Raw genomic sequence first — 21,293 nt, 5'->3', positions numbered from 1 at the left:
TGGTGGTGTTGGCTAGAATTTGATGTCTGGTGGAAGCTTACTTAGATCTTTCCCCTTAAGCATTTGTGTGGGCATAGATAAACTGCTTTAGGAGACTTTGATGAGTAGCAATGTGAGACATAAGGTTTTTTTTGTTCAACCAGATTAATTCATGTGCGGTTCACAGCAAAGCAAAACGAAATGTTTATGCTAGCAAAATTCAAGGAGCACTGCACAAAGTGGGATAAATTGTGGAGGAGCCTCACTGGGGAAGGAATTTAGCAGCTTCTATTGTAAGGCAGAGCTACTGAAAAGTTTCTTCTCGAGATGTGCTCTTCATTAAACACGAGAGAGCCTGACTTTTGCCTCTGTATTTGCTTTTGAAGCCTGTAATTTTGCCAGACTTGCAAGATAGACATCAACCTTGTTTTGTTGAGGTTTTTTTTTACCTCCTGTTTGTAGTTCAAAAGCTGAAGTGCTGGAAAATGTTGCAAGAATGATTTTTTTAAAAAAATTAAATCAAGTGGCGCCTCATACAGTGCTTTAAAAGACATCACTTCTATATTTTCAGCAAATGGAAGTATGAAGGTTTCTAGGAATGTTAATTAGCAGTAAATCTCCCCTTACTTGCTCTGGGTGAAATGGAAATGAAAATGCCATTGGAGGGTGGCAGAAATTCTTGTTTTTCTTCGCTTTGCTTGCTTTTATTTCTGGAAAGCAAAGCTTGAAATGATATTGCCAACAATAAAAGGAAAGGGTTACTTTTAAGCAGGTTTCCAGCATGAAGTTTTATCTTGTTTAGTAGGATGGTGTTTGTTTGGAGGGGAATGGTTGTAGCTTGGAACATTCCTAGTTCTCTCTTCTGAATTTCTCTTTTTTATACAAAAGGATATACAAGTTTCTAAGGCTTTCATATGGTTGTTGCATTTCTTTGAGAACTTACTGGTTTAAATATCTGCATTTTACTAGGCACTGAGACCTCCACTAATCTGCATCAAAAGCTGTATTATCACGTATTAGGAACTAACCAGTCAGAAGATATCCTATGTGCTGAATTTCCTGATGAACCAAAATGGATGGGGGGAGCTGAGGTATGGTAGCATCCTGCGCTTTACCATTATCATATTCTGTTTTTCAGATTCTAACAACTGATAGTGGATATTCATTTGAAAACTTTTTTTGTTATTTTGATTTTTTGATTTTTGTTAGTGTTGTAGAGTTGACAATTGAACTAAGAATCATTGATTAAGAATTCCTGAAAATAAGACTGCCTAATCTGTTTTAAATCAGTCCTCCAGCCTGCAGTGAGACAATCATATACCCTTTTTCTTCACTGAGGTCATTCTGTCTGATACATATTCCAAGACAGAGAAGATGGTTTAATGGACAATGTGTTGCTGTTCTTGTTTCTTCTTGGTCAGTGTTTAGCCCCAGCTTCTACTTCCTGCACAAAAAGCTTATTCTAATAGCCAGCGTGTCTGGATATTCCCTGCTGTATATTAATTTGGCTATATTTAACTTTGCAGTGTCTTCCCTGAAAAAGAAATATATCTATTCTACATAATTGAGGAATGGAGATATACAGGTCAAAATCTGTTAATACTCCATGTATAATTGGAGAACTCTAAATTTTCCTACAAGTTTTATCAACACACATATGGTACAGACTGTGTTATTTGAAATTGAATTGATTTCCTAAGCTTACTTTGTGGAACTACTACTATATAGTGCAAAATCCCACTAAGCCTTTTGTAATTAATGTGTTTTATTCCCCATATTAGATTTAGCGATGTGCAGTTGAGTGCACTTACTTGAAGTGCTGCTGGAATGTAGTGATGGTCTTTCTGTTTATCAGGGAACTGACGTTTCCCCTGTGGATGAATACTTGTAATACTCTGTACTCTCCTGCCTACTACGTTTGATCAGTACATTTTGTTTCTATATTGGTCTCTTTTTTTATCTGACACTTTTGATGAATATGAAATGGTTTTAGCCTGGTTTGGTGTACGCAGTTCCTGCAGATACTTTTCTCTGTGAGAACCTCTCTTGAAAAATGTGATCATCAGTTTGTGTCACTTTTCAACACATTAACCCATGAAAATGTTAGGAGTGTCTTTACTGTAGGTTGCCAGAAAAGAAAGGTTCTTTTAATGGTCAGGAGAAAATATTCTGCAATTTAAAAAACCCAACAAAACCCAAACCAAAACAGTGCAATTGCAAAATGTGGTTTCATCCTTGTACAATGTGTCACAAATCTTCTTTTCAGGCCATTCCAACAAATTTTCTGGTCAGTTTTTCTAAGTGTTTGAGAAAGTGGAAGACCACAAAGTAGTGGGGGAAAAATTAAAATATCATGCTGTTTGGTGCTGTCCTGAATATACTTCCTTGGTGCGAAGATGCTGCTGTAGATCTTAAAATACAACTTTGCAGAGCTCAACATGTTATAAAATGCATGCTTTCATGTGTTTATATACATGTACATGTCAAATAAATAAAAAAATGTTTGTATTTTACCAGCTTTGCTAGTCCTGCTAACTAGAGACATTATGTTTTACATAAACTTCAGTGAAAACAGTTGAATTGTGGTGTGAGTGTTCTAGTTTTAAGTACCAAACGTTTCTCTATGGTAGGGCGAGAGTTAAACTTTCGTACATAGGTTTGAACAGAATTTGCAGGTCCTGCAACTACATTCAAGGAAGAGAAATACTTCACTTGCAAGTGAAAAGCACCTGGCAAGGAGATCCTTCAGAGACTGCAAAATTAATAATGTTGCCATGATACTTCAGAAAAAATAATATCAAGTGTGCTGTACAGAAAAAATAATATCAAGTGTGCTGTAGGGAGTTGGAGTAGTGTGTATTCTCAGTGGAGATAGGAAACTAGGTCATTGATAAGGACAAAAGAGGGTTGTGTAAAATTTTGTCAGCTTAATATATTTACAAGGCAATATGCAAGCAAATAGCTTCAGGGTTCTTTTCCTTATTATACATTCAACACCACCCCCAAGCATGCTGTGATTTAAACAAAATCTGTGGTGCTGAAAATGATGTTGGCAGAGAAATACAGATGCATTTCCAGCTCTTCAGTTGAATGGGTTGTTTCTGAGGAAAAAATCTGGTTTTTCTTAGTCAGATATGTCAGCTTTGAAAAAGAGGCTATCAAATCTTTTCATTCATAGCCTAGAAAAAGCATAAACATTTCTGGTACAGATTCTAGAATGGTGGGAGAGTTGTGAAGAGCAGGGGTAACATTTAATTGCATTACAGCCCAGCAGAGGGCAGTCTGGTATGAAGATTTTTAAAACCTTGGCAATGTCATAGATACTCCGGGAAAACGGGAGCTTCCCATGCTTCTCTGTTTAAGTGTCATTTTCTTGCTTCTTCTCCAGACTGACTGAACATACCTCTCTTTCGCAGACAGACTGTTATTCTCAAAGTTAAACAATAAGTTACATAACAGTCTTTCACAGTTGGTAGTGTGAGAAGTCCCTGTGGTACTAGCAGGAAAGTAAACAGAGCAGAAAGGAGTGGGTGAGAGGAACCCTCCTATCCCAATTCTGCCAGCAGTAAAATAACTACACTTTTTCATGTTTTCTAACAAGAACTGTGCACTGTCTCTGAATTGACAATTTTTTTTAAATTCTTGATTTTATATTTAGAGCTGTCAGTTAACATCAGTGGTTATAAAGCAGGGAGGTGATCTTACACATGAAATTCTGAGCACAGATGAGTAGGCTGTGCCAGATGTGTTCTGGCTGTAGTGGTTTCACTACAGCAACATAGAAGCATCCACAGGGGAAGAGTGAGCAGCATGGAGGGCTGAAAACATTGCCAGTTCAGTCAAGTGAGACACACTGCTGGGTAAAACAGGGCTTTGGGAATTTTTCTAAAGTCTTAGACTGTCTTAGTCAAGGCTGAATCTTGAATAGAAGACTAGTATGAATATCTTCCTACAGCCCTGGCAGTAGGCCCAGAGAATTTTTCTCATAAGAAAGAAGCAGGTAATCGTGGCTGCACATGGTACTATGGGAACTGATAATCTCCTTACATAGCCAGGTTCCAGATGCTTCAGTGCTTTCATTGCTCAAAAGCAAGCTGAAAGCCACAGTAAAAATTGTGTGTGATGTTTGTCACCCCAAAGGGCTACTGATTTTGTTCTGTGCGAGACTTAGGAAAGAGAATGCTTGTAAATATGTGTGTATATATTGCTGTGATGATCTAGGGTCAAAATCCCTATTCTCTGACTTTGGTATGGCTCCTTCAACTCCAAAGTTAGCAGAGGCTCAAAAGGATATAGTCAGAATAGAAGTGCTCTTTATACCGGCACATTTTATCTAAAATCCAAGAATAAAAACCCACCTGGAATAAGAGATTTGAATTAATGCCTAGAGCAAGTTTTCTAACCTGGGGAGTGGGTGGATAGAACACATCAGAATGTTGTTCGCATATAACCATGTCCACATCCTGCGTAAAGTATGTCAGGCCTATGCCTCAGAATGTAGGAAGGGGATTCTGTTGGACCTCATCCTGAAATTTTGCGTTCCTGTGATCACTCATCATTAGGGCTTCTGAAATCTGGTTGATTCTGAAACCAGTACCGTGCAAACAGAAAACAAAACAGTGCCTTTACAGCCTGAGAGTAGCAGCTTCAGGTGGCTTGGATTGTGCAGACAGTCCCAAGAGGTTCCTTTGTAAGAGGGAGTTCATGCCCCAGTCCTCAACATCTTAAAAGACTGCAGGAACATAAAATGTGATAGGAGCTATTTGCAAGCTTCAGTGACTTTCTGGCACCACAGCAAAAATAATATCAAACATAGCTGTATGTTCCCTTCGTTAAGAAAACAACAAACCAGTACCACACCCCACAATCCCCACAAAAACCCACAACCCTTTACAAAAGAGTTTCCTATTCTAGGAAAGAAAATAGCTTTGATTTTTCTAATAAATGTGAGAGAATAAAAGTGGAATTTGAAAGGCTAGGAGACTACTGTGGGGGTTCTTTGTCATCATGCAGGCAGATTTTTGCAGCACGGGCGCATATGCACATCTGTGATGGTAGGACACTTGAGGCTGTTCAGACAGTGTAAGTGCTCTTTACTTGCCAAATGTTTCAGCAAATTTTACAGTAATTTTTTTATCTCTGTAGAACCAATGTGCTTTATGGATTTTTATGCTTAATATTTTCCTTTGTTCATCTGATAAAAAGCTTAAAAATACTCATAAATAACAAAAGTGGTAATTTCTGCAGCAAGTGAAAGGTTTCTTGCATGTAATTCTTCTTAGTGGAGTCATATACAGGTGTTATGCAAAAGTCTTCATGTAGCATATATATGATGTTAAGGAAGTAACTGCTGTCATTAATCTGTTTTATTTTGGTGACTGGGTACATTCCTAAATAAGTATTTTTTTTAAATCTATTAAATCACTCTGGGTGGTTTTAAGCTGTTACATCCATAGCATATAGTGAAAATTGTAGCAGTGTTAAAATCCAGCTTATTGATGCAGTGAGTTTCTAGTTCCATGCATTGTACAGTTGCATCTTTCCTGCCGCACATCTTTATTTTTCTGGATGATCTGATCTTTCATGGCTGGATACATTACAGTTAGTAATTTGACCTTTTAGCTCTGTTGGAAAGCATTGTTTCTGTCTGTGATTTGCTTTTTTTTAAATGCATAAATGCTTTAGATAGCCATGACAATGCAGATCAAGTTGTACAGTTTAGCTTTTTCTCAACACAGGCATAGGGTCTAATAACTGAATTTTATTTTTTTTTTTTAGTGCCTTGTTATGCAGAAACAAATTATGCAGTGATTAGGTTTTTTCCACCTTGATAATAAAGGGCAAAAGTAGTAAAACTTTTAATTTATTGTCTATAAAGGAATGATGTGTATAGATAGTTGCCTTAATAGAATACGACGTACTCTAAGAGCCCCTATTTGTGAACTGACTATAGAGAATTCTTCCTTATCCTGAATCTGGCAGTGGTGACTGTCCAGGTAGTGTTCATAGAGCTTGCATTAATATTCACTGTTGGTATGCAAATTACTTGAAAACAGAGCACTCTAATATGTCTCATATTGATATTTTAGTTGAGCGATACATAAAGACAGAAAGTCTAAAAACCCAACAATTTTCTTGTGTTCATTCTTTTTTGTTATTGTTCAATTATGTATGAGTTTTTGGTCTGAAATCTGCTGCTGCTGCTAGACAAAATATTTCACTTTGGTTTTGCTGTGGATCCTCATAACTGTTTGCAGTTTCTTATATGGCTTATATAATGAATTAGTTGTATTTTGTAACAAAGATGAGATTTGAGTGGTTAGAAGATTCTTTTTACTTTTTAGACTTCAAATAATTTTTCTTATTTCGGTGTTTTTTGATATATTGAAGTTACAGGTAAACTGCTTCTTCTGTTTATATTTGTCTTAGCAGTGGTTACTGTTCATCAAAATAGAGAGAACAGATAACATTGAAATGAAATCACTAGGCAGAAACAATCCAGAGAAAACACTCCACTATAAACCAGAACTCTACTATAAAGGAGGATTTAAAGGTTTTGATGCTTGAAAGACTAGATAAAATAGTACTTAGGAGTACAGCTGTCTTAGTGATATTGTTATGTATGCTTGTATGGTGTAATGATGGTCACAATACATTTTTAAGAAATAGTAGATCTAACAAACTCAAAATTGCCAACTGACTGAATGACAGTAGTAGTGAAACTAAAAGCTAGATACCAACATCAGATCTTTGAAATAATCCTTCCTTTACTGGTGCTGAGTTAGAGATTAGTGCCGTGTTATGACAGTAAAATCATTGTTATGCTGAAGGTTTTCAAAAGCTCCAGTTGAAAGGCTACAAGACTTCTTCCATCCTGTTTTGACAGATACTAAATGTTGTTTTTAGAGGTGAAATTGCTTTATAGCCTGCTTACCTTTTACCAGTGGATGTTGTTTGAAATTATAGTAATTTTTTTAATGAGAGAAGTGTGCACTGACTGGCATTCCAGAGCTCTCTCAGAAATTCTTGAGATATGTTTCCTTTTCATCATAAATGTAGGAAATCAGGTCTGACATTGCAGCTGTCCTCCTTATGCTGAACCATGAATGCATTCTGAGATTTGAGTGAGGTACTAGTATGAAATTTCAGTTCATAAATTTGTGAGCCAAGAGCAGGGATTGCGGCTCAGCTCATGAAGATGATGTATCAATGTAAGAATAATTCAAATGATGGTTGGTAAATCATATTTCTTTTTGCCATCCTGAAACTCAGACTCTTGTCTGTTTACAGTGTAGGGTCAGTGGCATTTGGGCTGAGATTACACATTCATCAGTGCTGCAATCTGAGCTGCATTAAGCAATCTCTACCCCTGTTATTCATGTTTCCAGCTGTTTGGTGCTGTGTGTTAGCTTGGCCATTTGTGCAACTGAACAGTGAACTGATTGAGATACTAATCGGGCAGAGGGGCTTCTTTTATTCTTCTCTTTTTGCTATTGTGGATTGTTTAAGTATTTTTCCTTTTTCTTTCTCTTCTGGATTATTTGTTTTGTTTGTTTGGGTTTTGTTTTTCGGATTCTTTCTTCTTCTCTGGTTCTTGGAAGTTTGGATTTTTTTGTTGTTGTTGAACATGCCATTTTTTCAGTTGTGTCAGTTCCCTGAACTGGTGCACTTCACAAATGGTGGATGCTTGTACTGGCATGACATGGGGAATGAACTTACATGGACACAAGCAGCTATAGCAGTAGGGAGAGCTAGAGGGGGAGACTGCATAAGCTGATGTTGCTGCCAAGATTGCTCATCAAACTGTAACTTTGCAATGTAGATGTCTAAATCTGCAGTTCAATCCTGAGCATTTTAGCATGCTGCAGTCAACCGTCTTGTCCTGTTTCTGTCAAAATCCTTAAGGTTGTAGAACTCACTGGTGTAAGAATAGCTTTAGTGATAGAGACACACATTAACTGATACCCCACCAGCAAGATGTCTTGGGAGTTCTTACTTCAAATTAAAGATAAACTTCTATCAACTCTTAACTAGTCCATCTGGGAATATAGAAGGAAAAATTAGATATACTCAGATTTGCTGTCATCAGAGATTCTGAATTACCCTTGCAACAACATCAAGAATCTGCACATCTCTGTTCTTTCTTGGGTAAAGTTATCAGTCTTCTCTTAACTGTTTTACTTACATAATCAAATAATAAATTTTTACGTGTTCTGACAGTGACTAAAAGTTTTGTCTTTCATATTCTGGAGTATAATTGAAATCTGTATTTCTATATACAACTTAAAATTATTTGTTATGTTTTTTTAATTGGTGACGAAATGAAGGGAACTTGGTGCTTTCACAAGTATGGACAGATGTTTAAGCAGCCTATTGCAATCATTTTCTTAATTAAAATTTACACCTGCAGTTATTGCTTACCTAAACCACTGAAGATGTATCTTTCAAGAAAGATCACCTAATCTTAGTTTCCATTTCTGGATATATTTGTTTCTAGGTGCAGGGTGCCCTGTTAAAGATGTCTTTGGTATTTCATATAATGGAGTGTTTTTTTGGCTACAGTGGGATTCTTAGGTGTTCTTTTCTATTTGTATTGTGAGCTTTTGGTTGTATGGACTTTTTTTGTGGTATAATTAGATCTTAACAAAATGCCTGTAAAAATATGATGTGGAAACACTCATTTGGGGATTGTTTTTGTTTCAAAGAGTGTTTGGTTGTTGGCGTTTTTTATTAACTTTCATACACTGAGATTTGTTTCTGTTCTACTAGGTCCCTTTCTTGTGTCTTTAAAATTGTGGATCTGTTGGAATTAGAACCTAATTCCTCTGAATTAGGAATTCAGAACCTGTATAATTAGAACCTAATTCTTCTGAAATTTATTTTGCACAATTCATTCTACAGACATTTTGCATGACAAATGTCACAAATATAAACTGAAATATATCTAAGAAATAATTACAATATAAGAATTGTTTTGAAGCTGTGTATAGTGCCAAGTGGAAAATTTCCAGAACCCAGATTCATATTTTGTGACTGGGGGCTTAGATTTCCATTAGATAAGGTCATATAAGAATGTGGACAGTAAACAGCCTTCTCTATGAGCTCTGTTAAAAAAACATCAAAATTTGGTAATTTTCAAATATGCTTAAAACAGCTCAGTCAGGAGAGGGAGACTCTAAGACTTCTTGTTACTTTCTGCCTTTCCTTGTCGGACTTGCACTTTCAAAAGCTTTGTCAAGAAATATAGTGTGTTTGCAAAGCCTGAGTAGCAAGAAGTATAAATGGATGACTTTCTGTACTAGCAGACACTATTTCAGAATTTCTGTTGTATGGGTACATGCATGTGCAAACTCAAACCGAGAAGCTTCATCTGGTAACTTATATTGTGGTTATAGCTTGTAATGTTCTTTTAACAGCAGCACTAGATTTTTCCGCATGTGTGAATTCACTTTTCAAGTTGGACTTCTTTTTTCCAAAGGGTGAATTATCTTTAATTTTTCTGTGTCTTCTTACAGGTGTCTGATGATGGTCGGTATGTCTTGCTGTCTATCAGAGAAGGCTGTGATCCAGTGAACAGACTGTGGTACTGTGATCTACAGAAGGAGTCTCAGGGTATATCAGGTATGTGTTGCTTTGTAAGTTTGCTTCCTTCTAAGACAATATGAGATTTGAAATACCTTATGTTTGAATGAAAAAATATATATATATATTCAAATGCATGTATTGTTTAACCACCTTAATGCAGAAATTAGATAACATAAGCTCTGCTAGCATTCCATTTTCTGTTATGTATCAGTAGATGAAAAACTCCGTTCTTCCTTCTGTAGTTTGTTTAAAAGGTTACAAGGAAAAGTTGGTATAATATAAGCAGTTGTACCAATGCATGCTCCATTTCATTCTACACCACTAATACTTTTCCATATTAAAACTTCTTTTTGTATTTTAAAAACTTCACATATCTCCCTGCAAGCACTGACAGCACTTTTTTACTAAAAGTGACTAGCTTATAGATAACATTTTTTTCTATGTATAATACTAGGAAATACTAAGAAATAAAAATCCTCCAGTGTTATTTGGTAGCACCATTGTTGTTACAGTGGAAGTATCAAGTCATATTTCAAATGCACTTTCATGAAGTGCTCCTTTCTTGCCTTCTAGTTGGAGTAGCCTTTGGCTTTTGTGTATTAGGCTTTGTAGCCACAATGGTATGAGCTGAAAGAATGGCACTTTACACCGTATGGCGGTTGTTAATTGTTGGCATATCTGGCTGGTTTACTGATTGGTAGTTTTGTATTTCCAGAGTATTGGATTGTTGAAAGGTGTTCCTCAATATGTGTTTTGTATAGAACACAACTTAGCTTTTTTGATTCTTGCATCTTCTCTCTTCAGAAACTTCAGAAACAGAATAAATACTGCAGTAGCTCTTCACTGAATATTGGATTTCAAGAAACTTATTATCTTGTTTATTAACAGAATATTTCAGGCTAAGGAGGGGACACTACTACTGACTTGTCTACAACCAAACTTCAGCCAAGGCTGCCAGCAACTTCCGCATGCACACCCGGTTCTTCATTATTTGTACATACCAGGTTAGGCAGGGCACCTTTCTTTCTTTTGCTTCATGATCACCTTGGGAACTTATCATCAAGGCACTGTAGAATTCTACATTGCTTGAGCCCTAGATTAAATTGTCCTTCCATGCAGAACGCATCACAGTAGCTAGAATTTCCAGTGTAAGGAGTATGGCCTGTGAACATGAATCTTATTCCAGTTGTCTGAAGAGGACATCATCTACTTCTTCCTAACTAGAAAGTCCATAGCATGTACTACATAGAGTAGACTACTACTATGTGCTCTATAGCACATAACAGTATATACCACCACTACAGTAGTACCCATGCTGGTCTGCCTGTTAATCTTAACCTATGAGCTATTTACCATCTCCTCAAAGTTCCCAAGGCAGAACTCCACAATTTCCAGCTGTTCTTTCACATAAAAAACAATTCACCTCCTCACCTTGTCAACCTATCCTTACTAAACAGCCTTTACCTGTCCATGGTAGCACAACATTCCTGTGAGCTATTCTACCATGTCTCCATTATCCCATTGAGGTCATAGTCCAGAAACTGCACACAGAGTTCTAACTCCTCCTGTTTGTTCCCATGTTGTGTGCATCAGTGTAGAGACAGTTCAGACAGGCACCCAAGTGTGCTGATTCCTCAGTACAGTTTTGGGAGCTTTCTCCATGAGGATGTTCTGCAGGCACCTCCTTCTTTACGTACTTATGTTTGGAGAGACTCCACTTCAGCTCTGTTTCGTGAATTGCTGTGTCTCTTTCATTCTTACCACCCAGGCCCTTGGCTTGCCTACCCCATCCACATCTTCCTTACTTGTCGAGGAGTCATTTTCTCCTGTTTTTTTCTGGTTTAAAGCTCTGCTTACTGGGTTGTCTAATGTGCAAGGATCCTTTTGCCTTGCTTAATCCAGTAGACAACAGTGCAGCAATAGTACAGAATGGGGTAACCTAGAATTGCTGCCAAATCATTGATTTTCCTCTTGGATGTGTATGGATGAATGTGTCCTCTTCCTTACTTGCAGCCTGCTTTCTGTGGAAATAAGAGATACTTAATCCCACTTTGCTTTTGGAAGTGTTGGCTCCCAAATGCAATCAGTGGTAGTGGAAAAGCAGGAGTTGCAGTGGTCCGACCCTCACAAGAATGTGTGGAAGGTCAGTTGGCCAGGCAGACGTGAAACCATAAGCTTGTAGCATAAGTTAATTCTTGTTATACCTTGAAGACTCACTTAAATGGACGCCCTGATGGATTCCTGAGATGTGGAGAACGCTTCAGGAGAAATTTTTCTCATCTTAGACTTGAGCCACTTTCAGTCAAAGTTCTCTCCCCCGTGGATTCTCAGAGATATGAAAGTCAATGAAGATTTGTCTTCCAACTTTGATATTCATAGCAGCTGTCTCCTATATGAATTCTTGGATGACGCTCTCTTTATGCTGAATCTTAATATAATTAAGTTAGAATGTCAAATGACTTTATAAAAACCCATACGCCACTAGGTTCCACAGTGTTCGGAGACTTATGTCTCTTCATTGCGTACTAGACTCTCTCTGTGTGTTGTACTCACTTCAGAGGACTTTTAAGATGCACCCTTCCTGTACATCTGTTTATTTGGATCATTATGGTGTTCAGCAGGGCTTTGTCATCACTGGGAGTTTGTGGTTACTTGAGATGAAGTTTTAGAACCTATTTGTGGATTAGAAGGAACAGTTATAAGCATGGCTACATTTCTAGAGAGCTCCTTAAACAACCTGTTTTTTATTCTGATTTTTCTCAGAAGTGCCATCTGTAGGTCATAGATCAATTCATACTGTCTTAGACAAGTGTGCTCTCAGAGTTGAAATAAAGTCTAACAGGGAAGTCTTAAATAACTAGGGAAATACATTGTAATATTGTAGGCAAGTAATATTGGCTGATGGGGAGGTGTATGATTTAAAGGACCCATAGGGTGGACAAGTGGAGTAATTCTGTTTGGTTTTAAATTAGTAAATCCATCTCCTTGAATGGGCTATTGGCTGAGTTGTGTATGTAATAACATACACAGTATGTTAGTATAAGTCATACTAAGTTAGTATAAGGCTAAGTTAGTCTAAGCCATGTTCATCCAACAGCTGTTACATCATGGACTGCTTTGAGATCCAAAGTGGGTGAGGTGATTAATGCATTTTCTTACCTTGTACTGTAATGAAGGACTCTGCTTGCTGTGAAATTCTGTGTTGGAGACAAAGTGAGAATAACCTTCAGACTGCAGGTGTGATAAGTTGATGGACTGAATGTGTTCAGACCATTAGCTGAAGCTCCTGCTCTCCTGTGCTCCCTCAGGATGATTCAGTCCATGTGAAATACAAGTATCTCTCTGGACAGATTTGGACCCCTGTGCTGATTGCAAAAAGTGGCTTGTAGCACACATGCTTCTAAGATTAAAGGGAGGAGAAGAAAAGAGAAATACCTCAAAACTGAAAGCTACTGGAAAAAATTAAAGCAAGAAACCTGAAAAAAAAGTACAAATTTGAGGGGAGAGAGAAAATAAACTGATTAAGACATAGGTTTTTGTGAAGAAGCTGTCAGAAAAAAAGAACTAGTTTCCGGACTATGTAAGTGAGCGTGAGTTATTTCAGAAATTGTACTGACTAGCAAAGGGGGAATGAGGGAAACTGAAAAATGAAAGAAAATGGATGTTATAGGTAGTCTAGGATCTAGCAGATAACAAATCTGATATAGATTCTGTTTTAAGGACAGAGTGATTTTACAGTGAAGCTTCAATTTAGTAACCATGAAGAAGAAGTGAAATAATATTGGAGAGGCTCTTATTTCAGTCAAAATGCTTTTGCATCCTGGAGATGCTTGTTGAAGCCAGAGGTGCAAATAAGTCTGACTTTGCAACTGAAAGCTGAAGATGACCATTGAATTCTTAATTTTTTTTTAACACCTTATGAAGGTGATACTGACTACACAGCTTCCTGGACTCTTGAAATTAATTGACCAAGGAAAACTTCTGCTAAGAGACAGGACTATGGTTTTGTAATGAAGAGGAAAAAAGTAACAGAACTAGTAATCAAGGCAAAGGACTTAATATATGTAATATACCTCAGAAATGAAGGAACACAACTGGTATTACAAACAATCTTGTAGTAATTTTGTACTTAGGTTGTCCCCCACTTCTTTTTATCCTTCCTTCTGTAATAGACCTCTTATATCCATATTCCTTATATCACTTCCAGTATTTGGACCTGTCCTTGAAAATCCCACAGAGGCTGGTTATATGAGATACATCAGAATTTAAGTGCTGTTTGAGCAGCAGGTCAGGATAAAGGCACATGTCTGTATTTATGGACTAAAGCCACACTATGGTCATAGAAGCTCCTCTGCTCAGTGGATGACTGTGTCATTCTGCAGCAGCATCCTGGCTGTAGCAGCAAGGATGAATAGGCAGACCTGAGTTCCCTTCTCTGGATGGAGCAAAGTAAAGGTCAGGACTTCCTCAAATATGAAGGAATCACAATAATGAACTATTCCTGTGTAAGTATTTTATAGGCTAGTTACCTGTTACTAGCTCTTCTTGTACTGGATAGCAGTATTGTGGTTTCTAGGTTGAGGCTCTTGGATTCAGTGAAAGCCATTTGTGTTTCTATGAAGTGATTCATAGTTTGGATCCTTTTGATAGTATATTGTACAGCTTATTTAGAAACAGTGATTGTTTTTATAATTTTCTCATTTCACTGAGACTGAAGAAAAAGATTTTGAAAACTTCATGCAATCTGTCAATATTGCACAGGATATATAGAGGTTGGTATGTGGCAAATTTTATATGATCAAATAAAAATTTAAGTTCTCTTTCATGTATAGACTTTATTGATTAGTTTTTAATTATTTTAATTTGTGGAGATTTGTTTGATTTAGCTGAACTAGTCTACTTCTGCACACAGCTGGACATATGAAATTATATACTCATTAAATATTTCAAGTGTGCTGTCAACAAATTTCTCATACTTCTGAGTTTATTTGTATTGTAAGATCGTAGTTTAGAAAGAGTAAATGCACTGTGTTTAAGGGTTGTTAGAATTAAGGTTGGATAGCTGATTTGTGGGTTTTGTTTCTAACTTACTGTAGGTTAGAAAGGTGGCACAATTTAAAAAAAATATTTCTACTTATATGTTAGGAGACCTTCTTGCTCAGAATAAAGTTCATTTTGTCTGTCAGAGACAAAAAAAAGCCTTTTCCCTCAAAGAGCACAGTAGCTGGTTGAATTATTTTGCTTAAATTTGCAGGGTAGAGTGGGGAAACAGAGTGAAAAGGGAGATGGATATCCATCTTGGGAAAAGAAAGAATAAACAGGAGTGCAAAATTAAACAGTATGTTTCATGTGTGGAAAAAAAAAATGCTTAATAAATATCTTCCTGGTAGAACTTGGAAGATGGCTGTGAATTCAGAGATGAGTCAGCTACTGTGGGAATCATCAAGCAGCACAATATAGCCATAACAAGCTTACAGGAGCTCAGATAGTTCTTTCCCCAGTAGGTGAAAGGAATGTGTAATCTTCCATTTTTACCCTTACGGCATGTTTTTATGGCATACTCTTATGGCCTGTTTTTATAGCAAGAAAATATTTACTTTTTAAATTTCAAATTAAATTCAGCAGTTTGTGGCTGCTTTGAAAAGATTAATCCAACCAGATAAGCTCATTCAGCCGAAAAAACAAAGCTGTAAAACCCTTTTTGCCTTCTTAAATTGTGAATTTCTTCCATATTTATGCTCAGTTTTGTGCCTTTCCCATTTTTGCTGTCTGCCTAGACAATACAAATAAAAAAGTAAATTTGCACATTTTCAATCCAAGAAACTGAAAGGGAAGATCCACATTGTTCCACAAGAATCGTCAAGAAGTGGAACAGAATGATTTTGCTAACAATCTAAAGTAAATTGCTTTGAAGAAGAGGAAACCTCTGGTTTAACTTTCTCATAAGTTATCTTTTTATGAAATATGGTTAGTCCAATATTTGCCGCTTACTTTTTGCTTTAGTAATCTTGAGTTAATTCATTTCATTACCTTCCTGCACAGCATGAGTTATTGCTTCTTTTTGCATATGCTGGCATTAAATAATAAGTGAGGTGATAATGATGTCATCAAAGACTTTCTGGAAGAGAGGACATTATATTAGTTCTGTTGTACTGAAGGAAGTTGTGTCCTGTGCATTCATTGATTGTTCATGTATTTCTCAGGCTGTGAGTCAGTGGATGTTAACTTGTCCTGTGTTGAGTGGGAAATCCTCTTAGTCTCTGAATGGAGATCACATCTAATAAATGAGAGTAGACTATTTCTAAATGTTCAGGAGACTTAAAAGGATTTAACTTGTGTATTTCTGCATCTGAAAATTAAGGTGTGTCAATAGATCTTCCCCCTTTACTATATGTCATGATGTTTTTGTCAACAGCTATAGATTAATCAAATTTGCCGTGCAGTCTCCTGTGACATTCCTTGTCAGATTGTTTTCCTCTGAAGATAATCTACACAGCAATGTTTCTGTTTCTTTCCATGAACAGTACAGGAAGCATCTGAGCATCTTTTCTGCCTCCCAGATTAGCTAAAATGTTCTTCATGCTTTCCTTCCCCCCTTCACAGGGTTTCTACTGTATACAGACTGAGTTATATTCCTCTTCAAATGTTCAGGTTGTTTGCTAGGTTTTTAAGCAGACCATTGTGAGCTACTTGTGCCAAAAATGCTCCTTTTTAGAATAGAAAATCACTGTGATAAGTAACCTATGACAAATAGCTTCATTTTAATGAGGATTTTAAATTAGTCTGAAAATATAAGAGATTTGGGGAGATATTATTTCCCTTCCTTCCCTACTACCATAGGCATTTTGTTTTGTGACTCCCATCCGATTAACTGAGTTCACAGCATAGTTTTTGTGACAAAACTCTTTGTGTTAGAAATGACCAGGTTTACTAATTGGAATTTTTATCTTTACAACTAACTTAAACCAAACACACTTTAAAAAACATTTTTATCTCATATCAGTATTTTACAAATACTCAAGACCTGAGGTCATAATTCACAGTATTGTGGCAAGACAGTGTTGTGAGAAGACCCTCTGGGAGAAGATAGCTGACTGCTCTTTGTCCTTGCCACTTTAGCTCCTTGTGGGTGAGATTTAGAAAGATGAGGGACAAAATTATGGGATTCTTGTCCGGATTTGACCACTCTGTCGGCCAACTGATAAGGTTTACTTTTGCCTTATGAATGAGTAGCAGGAGTGCAGTGCCTGTTGGGTCAGGAAGGATGGCACTGTGGGTTCATGACCAGAAGGTTATTCCCTCTTTCCATATTCCAGATTTCCCTACTTACCTTGCTAAGCTGCTCCTAGGCTTTTCAACTCTTGGCTCCTGTAACAAGCATCTTAAAGTGATCTAATGCTAAGTATTTCTTAAAAAACCACATATTTACCCAGTAACTGAGCACTGTAAGGCACAATTTTTGGTAGCTATTTTATCAATCTTGACAAGACAGGCAGCACTCAGGTTTGCTTGTTTTTTGAACCAGTCAAACAAGAAAACTTCTCATGACTCATGAATTTGCTTAACTGTTCTCGGTATATCTGAAAATGTCTCATAGTAGCCAAACAGCTGGATACACAGTAATCAAGCAATTATTTATTAGTAAACCTTTTGTACACTTTACCAAAAAAACCGCAGAAACCTAACCAAAAAAAAAATCCAAACCCCAACCAAGCTACAAAAACAGTGGGTTTTTTTTATGTAGCATGTCTCTTCATGCTTCTGTGCCTGGTAATAATTTTGTTTTTCCCTTTTCTTGAGAATGAGATTGTTTCTTTTTTATTAGATTGTCAGCCTTTACTGTTTACTCTTTTGAATATGTGATTTGGTGCTGTGAAGAAGGAATTTAGCACCAATCTGTTGTGCAACAAGAAATAAATGAAAGCTGTTTAATCACCCTTGGCTATGAACATAGACCAGCATGACATGGCCTACTGGTCTTGTTGAAGTGTCCTTAGTATTGACCTTTTTCTTTATTTTGTATTGTCGTAGCAGCTGGGAAGCCTAATGAAAAGGTCAGGCTCCTCTTGTGAACACTGTAGAATGTTTTGTGATTGAGTTCAGAACTGACTCAGAGCTCTGGGCAGAGCCTCACTTTACTCTTCCTGGGGGACCTGAAGCATGAGATCAGGAAAAAAAAAAAGGGGATATAAACCAGCATGGGGTGCAGAAGAGGTGGATCTTCTTATAACCTTTGGGTGTGTGGAAACATAGCCTTAATGAAAATCTGCAGTGATTTCTGGAATGCAAAAAGCTGAGAGAGTTGGCTAATTGGAAAGCACACCTGAGTTGTTGGATTGGAAAGGAAGCTAAACACAGATTTGTTTTAAATAGGAGGTACATGGGCTTTTTAGAGAGAGAACAGTGATAGGGGCTCTTATGCCTGGGTACTGGGCTACTTGGAGGTTGTTGGTTTGTGTCTGGTGGGAAGAGTGTGAGGTGGTGGGAGGACACATGTAGGGGAATAGGAGCTAGTGAAAAATACTTGAGAATCACTGTCTTGAAAAGATGTGATAAAAATGGAGCAAACACAGAAGTTCACAGCTTGCTGGTTGCTTAGTCATTGTCAGCTGGAATTGCTTTGTATTAGACTGGCAGGGAAGGGTTGCAAGAAAGAATTTAAGATCAAGGCTAAGAGTCAGATTTTTGTTGTTGTTGTTTCTTTGTTTAGAATGTTGGTTTTTTTTTCCCCACACTAAAAAAGCATGTATGTGACTTGAGGGCAGGTCGAAAAAGGTAATGTTTGTCCACATCAGTGTTGAAATAGGCCAACAATAGGATTGTTGGCCTTTTGTGTCTTGCAATTTATCAGGCTCTCTTAATAAATAAATAAGCAATGAATAGTGCTATATACAGTAACATTAAAGGGATGAGTCAGTATGTGCTGTGTAGCCTGAAATAGTGGATCAGAAACTTTGTAATGAAAATGAACAAGAGGCAGTGAGGTGACAATAGACATCAGCTATAAAGTGGAATGTGGTGAGAGGGAGAATACTCTTCCATGTTTTGAAAAACTTTTTTGTGATTGAAGTAACTTTTAAAAAAATGTTTCAAAATGAATATCAAAACAAGGCTGTTGTATCCTAACAAATGGGAAGAAAAGAATTAGTTGTCTTGAAAAATATGTGGAAGGATCAACAATAGAGCGTTTAAGAAAAATATTTCATATCCCTTAAATGTCAATTTCAAAGTCTTGCTTTCACTGTATTTTTTAAATCTATTATACATAAATTTATACTTCATATGTATTTATTTTTGGAGGAAAATTATTAGCAATAAAAATGAATAAAATTAGTGACAAAAAAAGCACCATGGGGTGTCACCTACTTGCATTTCTGTAAGAGCTTTGACGTGATCCCCTACCATATCCGTCTCTCTAAACTGGAGAGATGTGAATTTGATGGGTGGATGAAGTTGTGATGGATGATCACATCTCAGGGGTAGTGGTCAACAGCTCAGTGTCCCAAAGGACAGGGGTGATGAGTGTCTGTGGTCTAATGGGACCATACATACTGAGGGGTCCCATACTGGGAGCGGTGCTATATCGACTGTGGGATCGAATGCACCTTCAGCAAGTCTGCGGACATCACCAAGCTGGGTGGTTCTTCACACCTGAACGACAGGATGCCATACAGATGGACCTGGACAAGCTCAAGGAATGGACCTGTGGGAACCTCATAAAGTTCTATCAGGTCAAGTGCAAGGTGCTGCACATATGTTGGGGTAACCCCCTTTATCAATGCAAGATGCAGGATGAAGGGATTGACAGCAGCCCTGCTGGCTCTGAGAAGGACTTGGTATTGGATGAGAGGCTGGACATGATGGAGCAATGTGCACTCCCAGCCAATTGTATCCTAGGCTGCATCCAAAGCAGCATGGGCAGCAGGATGAGGGAGGGGATTCTGTGCCTCTGCCATGCTCTCATGAGACCCCATCTGGAACACTGCATCCAGCTCTGGGGACCCCAGCACAGAGAGGACATTGACCTGTTGGACTGGACTCAGAGGACAACCACAATGAAGATCAGGAGACTGGAGCACCTGTCCTATGATGAAAGGCTGAAAGAGCTGTGGTTGTTCAGCCTGGAGAAGATAAGGCTTCAGGGAGACTTTGCTGTTGCCTCGCAACTTCAAGGGAGTCTGTAAGAAGGGTGGGAACAAACTTTTTAGCAAGGTTTGTTCCCATATAAAAAACAGTAATGGCTTTAAACTAAAAAAAGTGTAGGTTTAGATTAGACAGAGGGAAGAAGATTTTTACAATAAATGTGTTAAAACATTTGAACAGGTTGCCACATCATAGAGAGGTGATGGATGCCCTATTCCTGAAAACATTCAAAATCAGGTGGGATAGGGATTTGAGCAACTGGATCTAGTTGAAGATGTCTCTGCTCATTGCAAGGGGATTGGCATAGATGACCTTTAAAGGTCCTCTCAAATGCAAACTATTCTATGAAATTAAATAGCTTGCTGTTAATTTGAGCAAGGACCTCTTCATGGTGCTACTCTCTGACTGGACATTGCATCTATAAATCACAGAATCATAGAATGTTGAGGGGTTGGAATGGACCTTAAAGATCATCCAGTCCCAACCCTACCTACCCTGGACAGGGGCACCTCCCTTTAGACCAGGTTACTCAAAGTCTTGTTCAAGCTGGCTTCAAACACCACCAGGGTAAACACTATTCTTAATTAAGTTATTTTTTAGATGAGGCATTTGTACTTTCATAGTTTTATATTAGAGAAAGTGTAGTGTGAGGGAGAGAGATTAGCTTTGATGCTTGCTTTTCTGTTGCTGTGTTCTGCTGTCTGAGGGCATGAGCTATAACTCTCTCAAAATGAATCATATATATTCACGTCTCCTGTCTTCTGAGTGATTATCCCAGTGGAAGTAAAATTGGAGCCTTGAAACTGATTGAGAAATGTCTTCTGATAAAAATGCATGATTTCTGTCTTCTGGATTAATCTTTGAATATATCTTGACACGTCTGAACTTTTTAACGCAAAGGAATGAGGATTGCTTCCTTCCATTTATTTATATTTTAGATGGCAAATACATTAACTTTCCATGATCATTGAGTAGCTGTCATCTATCATCTGCAAAATGAGTCATACCCTCTCAGTACAAATACAAAAGTTGCATTCCTTTTAAGAACATCTTAATATCTTCTTTACAGTATTTCCTCCCTCAGATGTTTATAAGTGAAGTCAGGTCCCAAGACAGAGAGATCTTGCTTTTAAAGAGAGTCCAAATTGTTTGAAAATCTTTATTGCCTTTGGAGATCAGAGTGAGACAATTAAATATTTGTGGCTTTGAAGAAAAAAGAGGGAAAAACCCAATTTCTTTTCCCTAGCTGCCTCGCTCAGAGCAGGGGCTTGAGAGGAAGCTGAATATTGCATGATTCAAGAAGAAATTAGATTCTGATGTAGAAGTAGATGTCTGACTGAAGGACTCTGCCATTCAGTTCCCAGAATATGTTATGAACATGCCACAGGGGCCCTGAAACAGTCTCTTCCAGTCTAACGTATGCTGTGTACCATGAGATTCTGTTTTCTATTGAATGTAAAACCTAGTGTGGATTAGTACTGTGAAACACCAGAAGAGGTTGCCCAGAGAGGTTGTGAATGCCCCATCCCTGGAGGTATTCAAATCTGGGTTGGACAGGGCTTTGAGCACTTGGTCTAGTGAAACGT

The 21,293-nt window shown here is 37.6% G+C and overlaps 1 protein-coding gene across 1 annotated transcript in view; it reads left to right on the top strand.

The window, feature by feature from the left end:
- PREP (prolyl endopeptidase) overlaps positions 1–21,293 on the top strand; it is an 82,162-nt gene that overhangs the window by 9,275 nt on the left and 51,594 nt on the right. The window contains exons 6-7 of the mRNA XM_030267666.4: positions 949–1,070; positions 9,495–9,600. Of these exons, the coding sequence (XP_030123526.4) occupies positions 949–1,070; positions 9,495–9,600 (228 nt within the window). The remainder of the gene's footprint in view (positions 1–948; positions 1,071–9,494; positions 9,601–21,293) is intronic.

Source organism: Taeniopygia guttata, chromosome 3 (genome assembly GCF_048771995.1).
Source record: "Taeniopygia guttata chromosome 3, bTaeGut7.mat, whole genome shotgun sequence".
In the NCBI taxonomy this organism is placed as follows: Eukaryota; Metazoa; Chordata; class Aves; order Passeriformes; family Estrildidae; genus Taeniopygia; species Taeniopygia guttata.
This window is presented reverse-complemented; position numbering and strand designations above follow the sequence as displayed.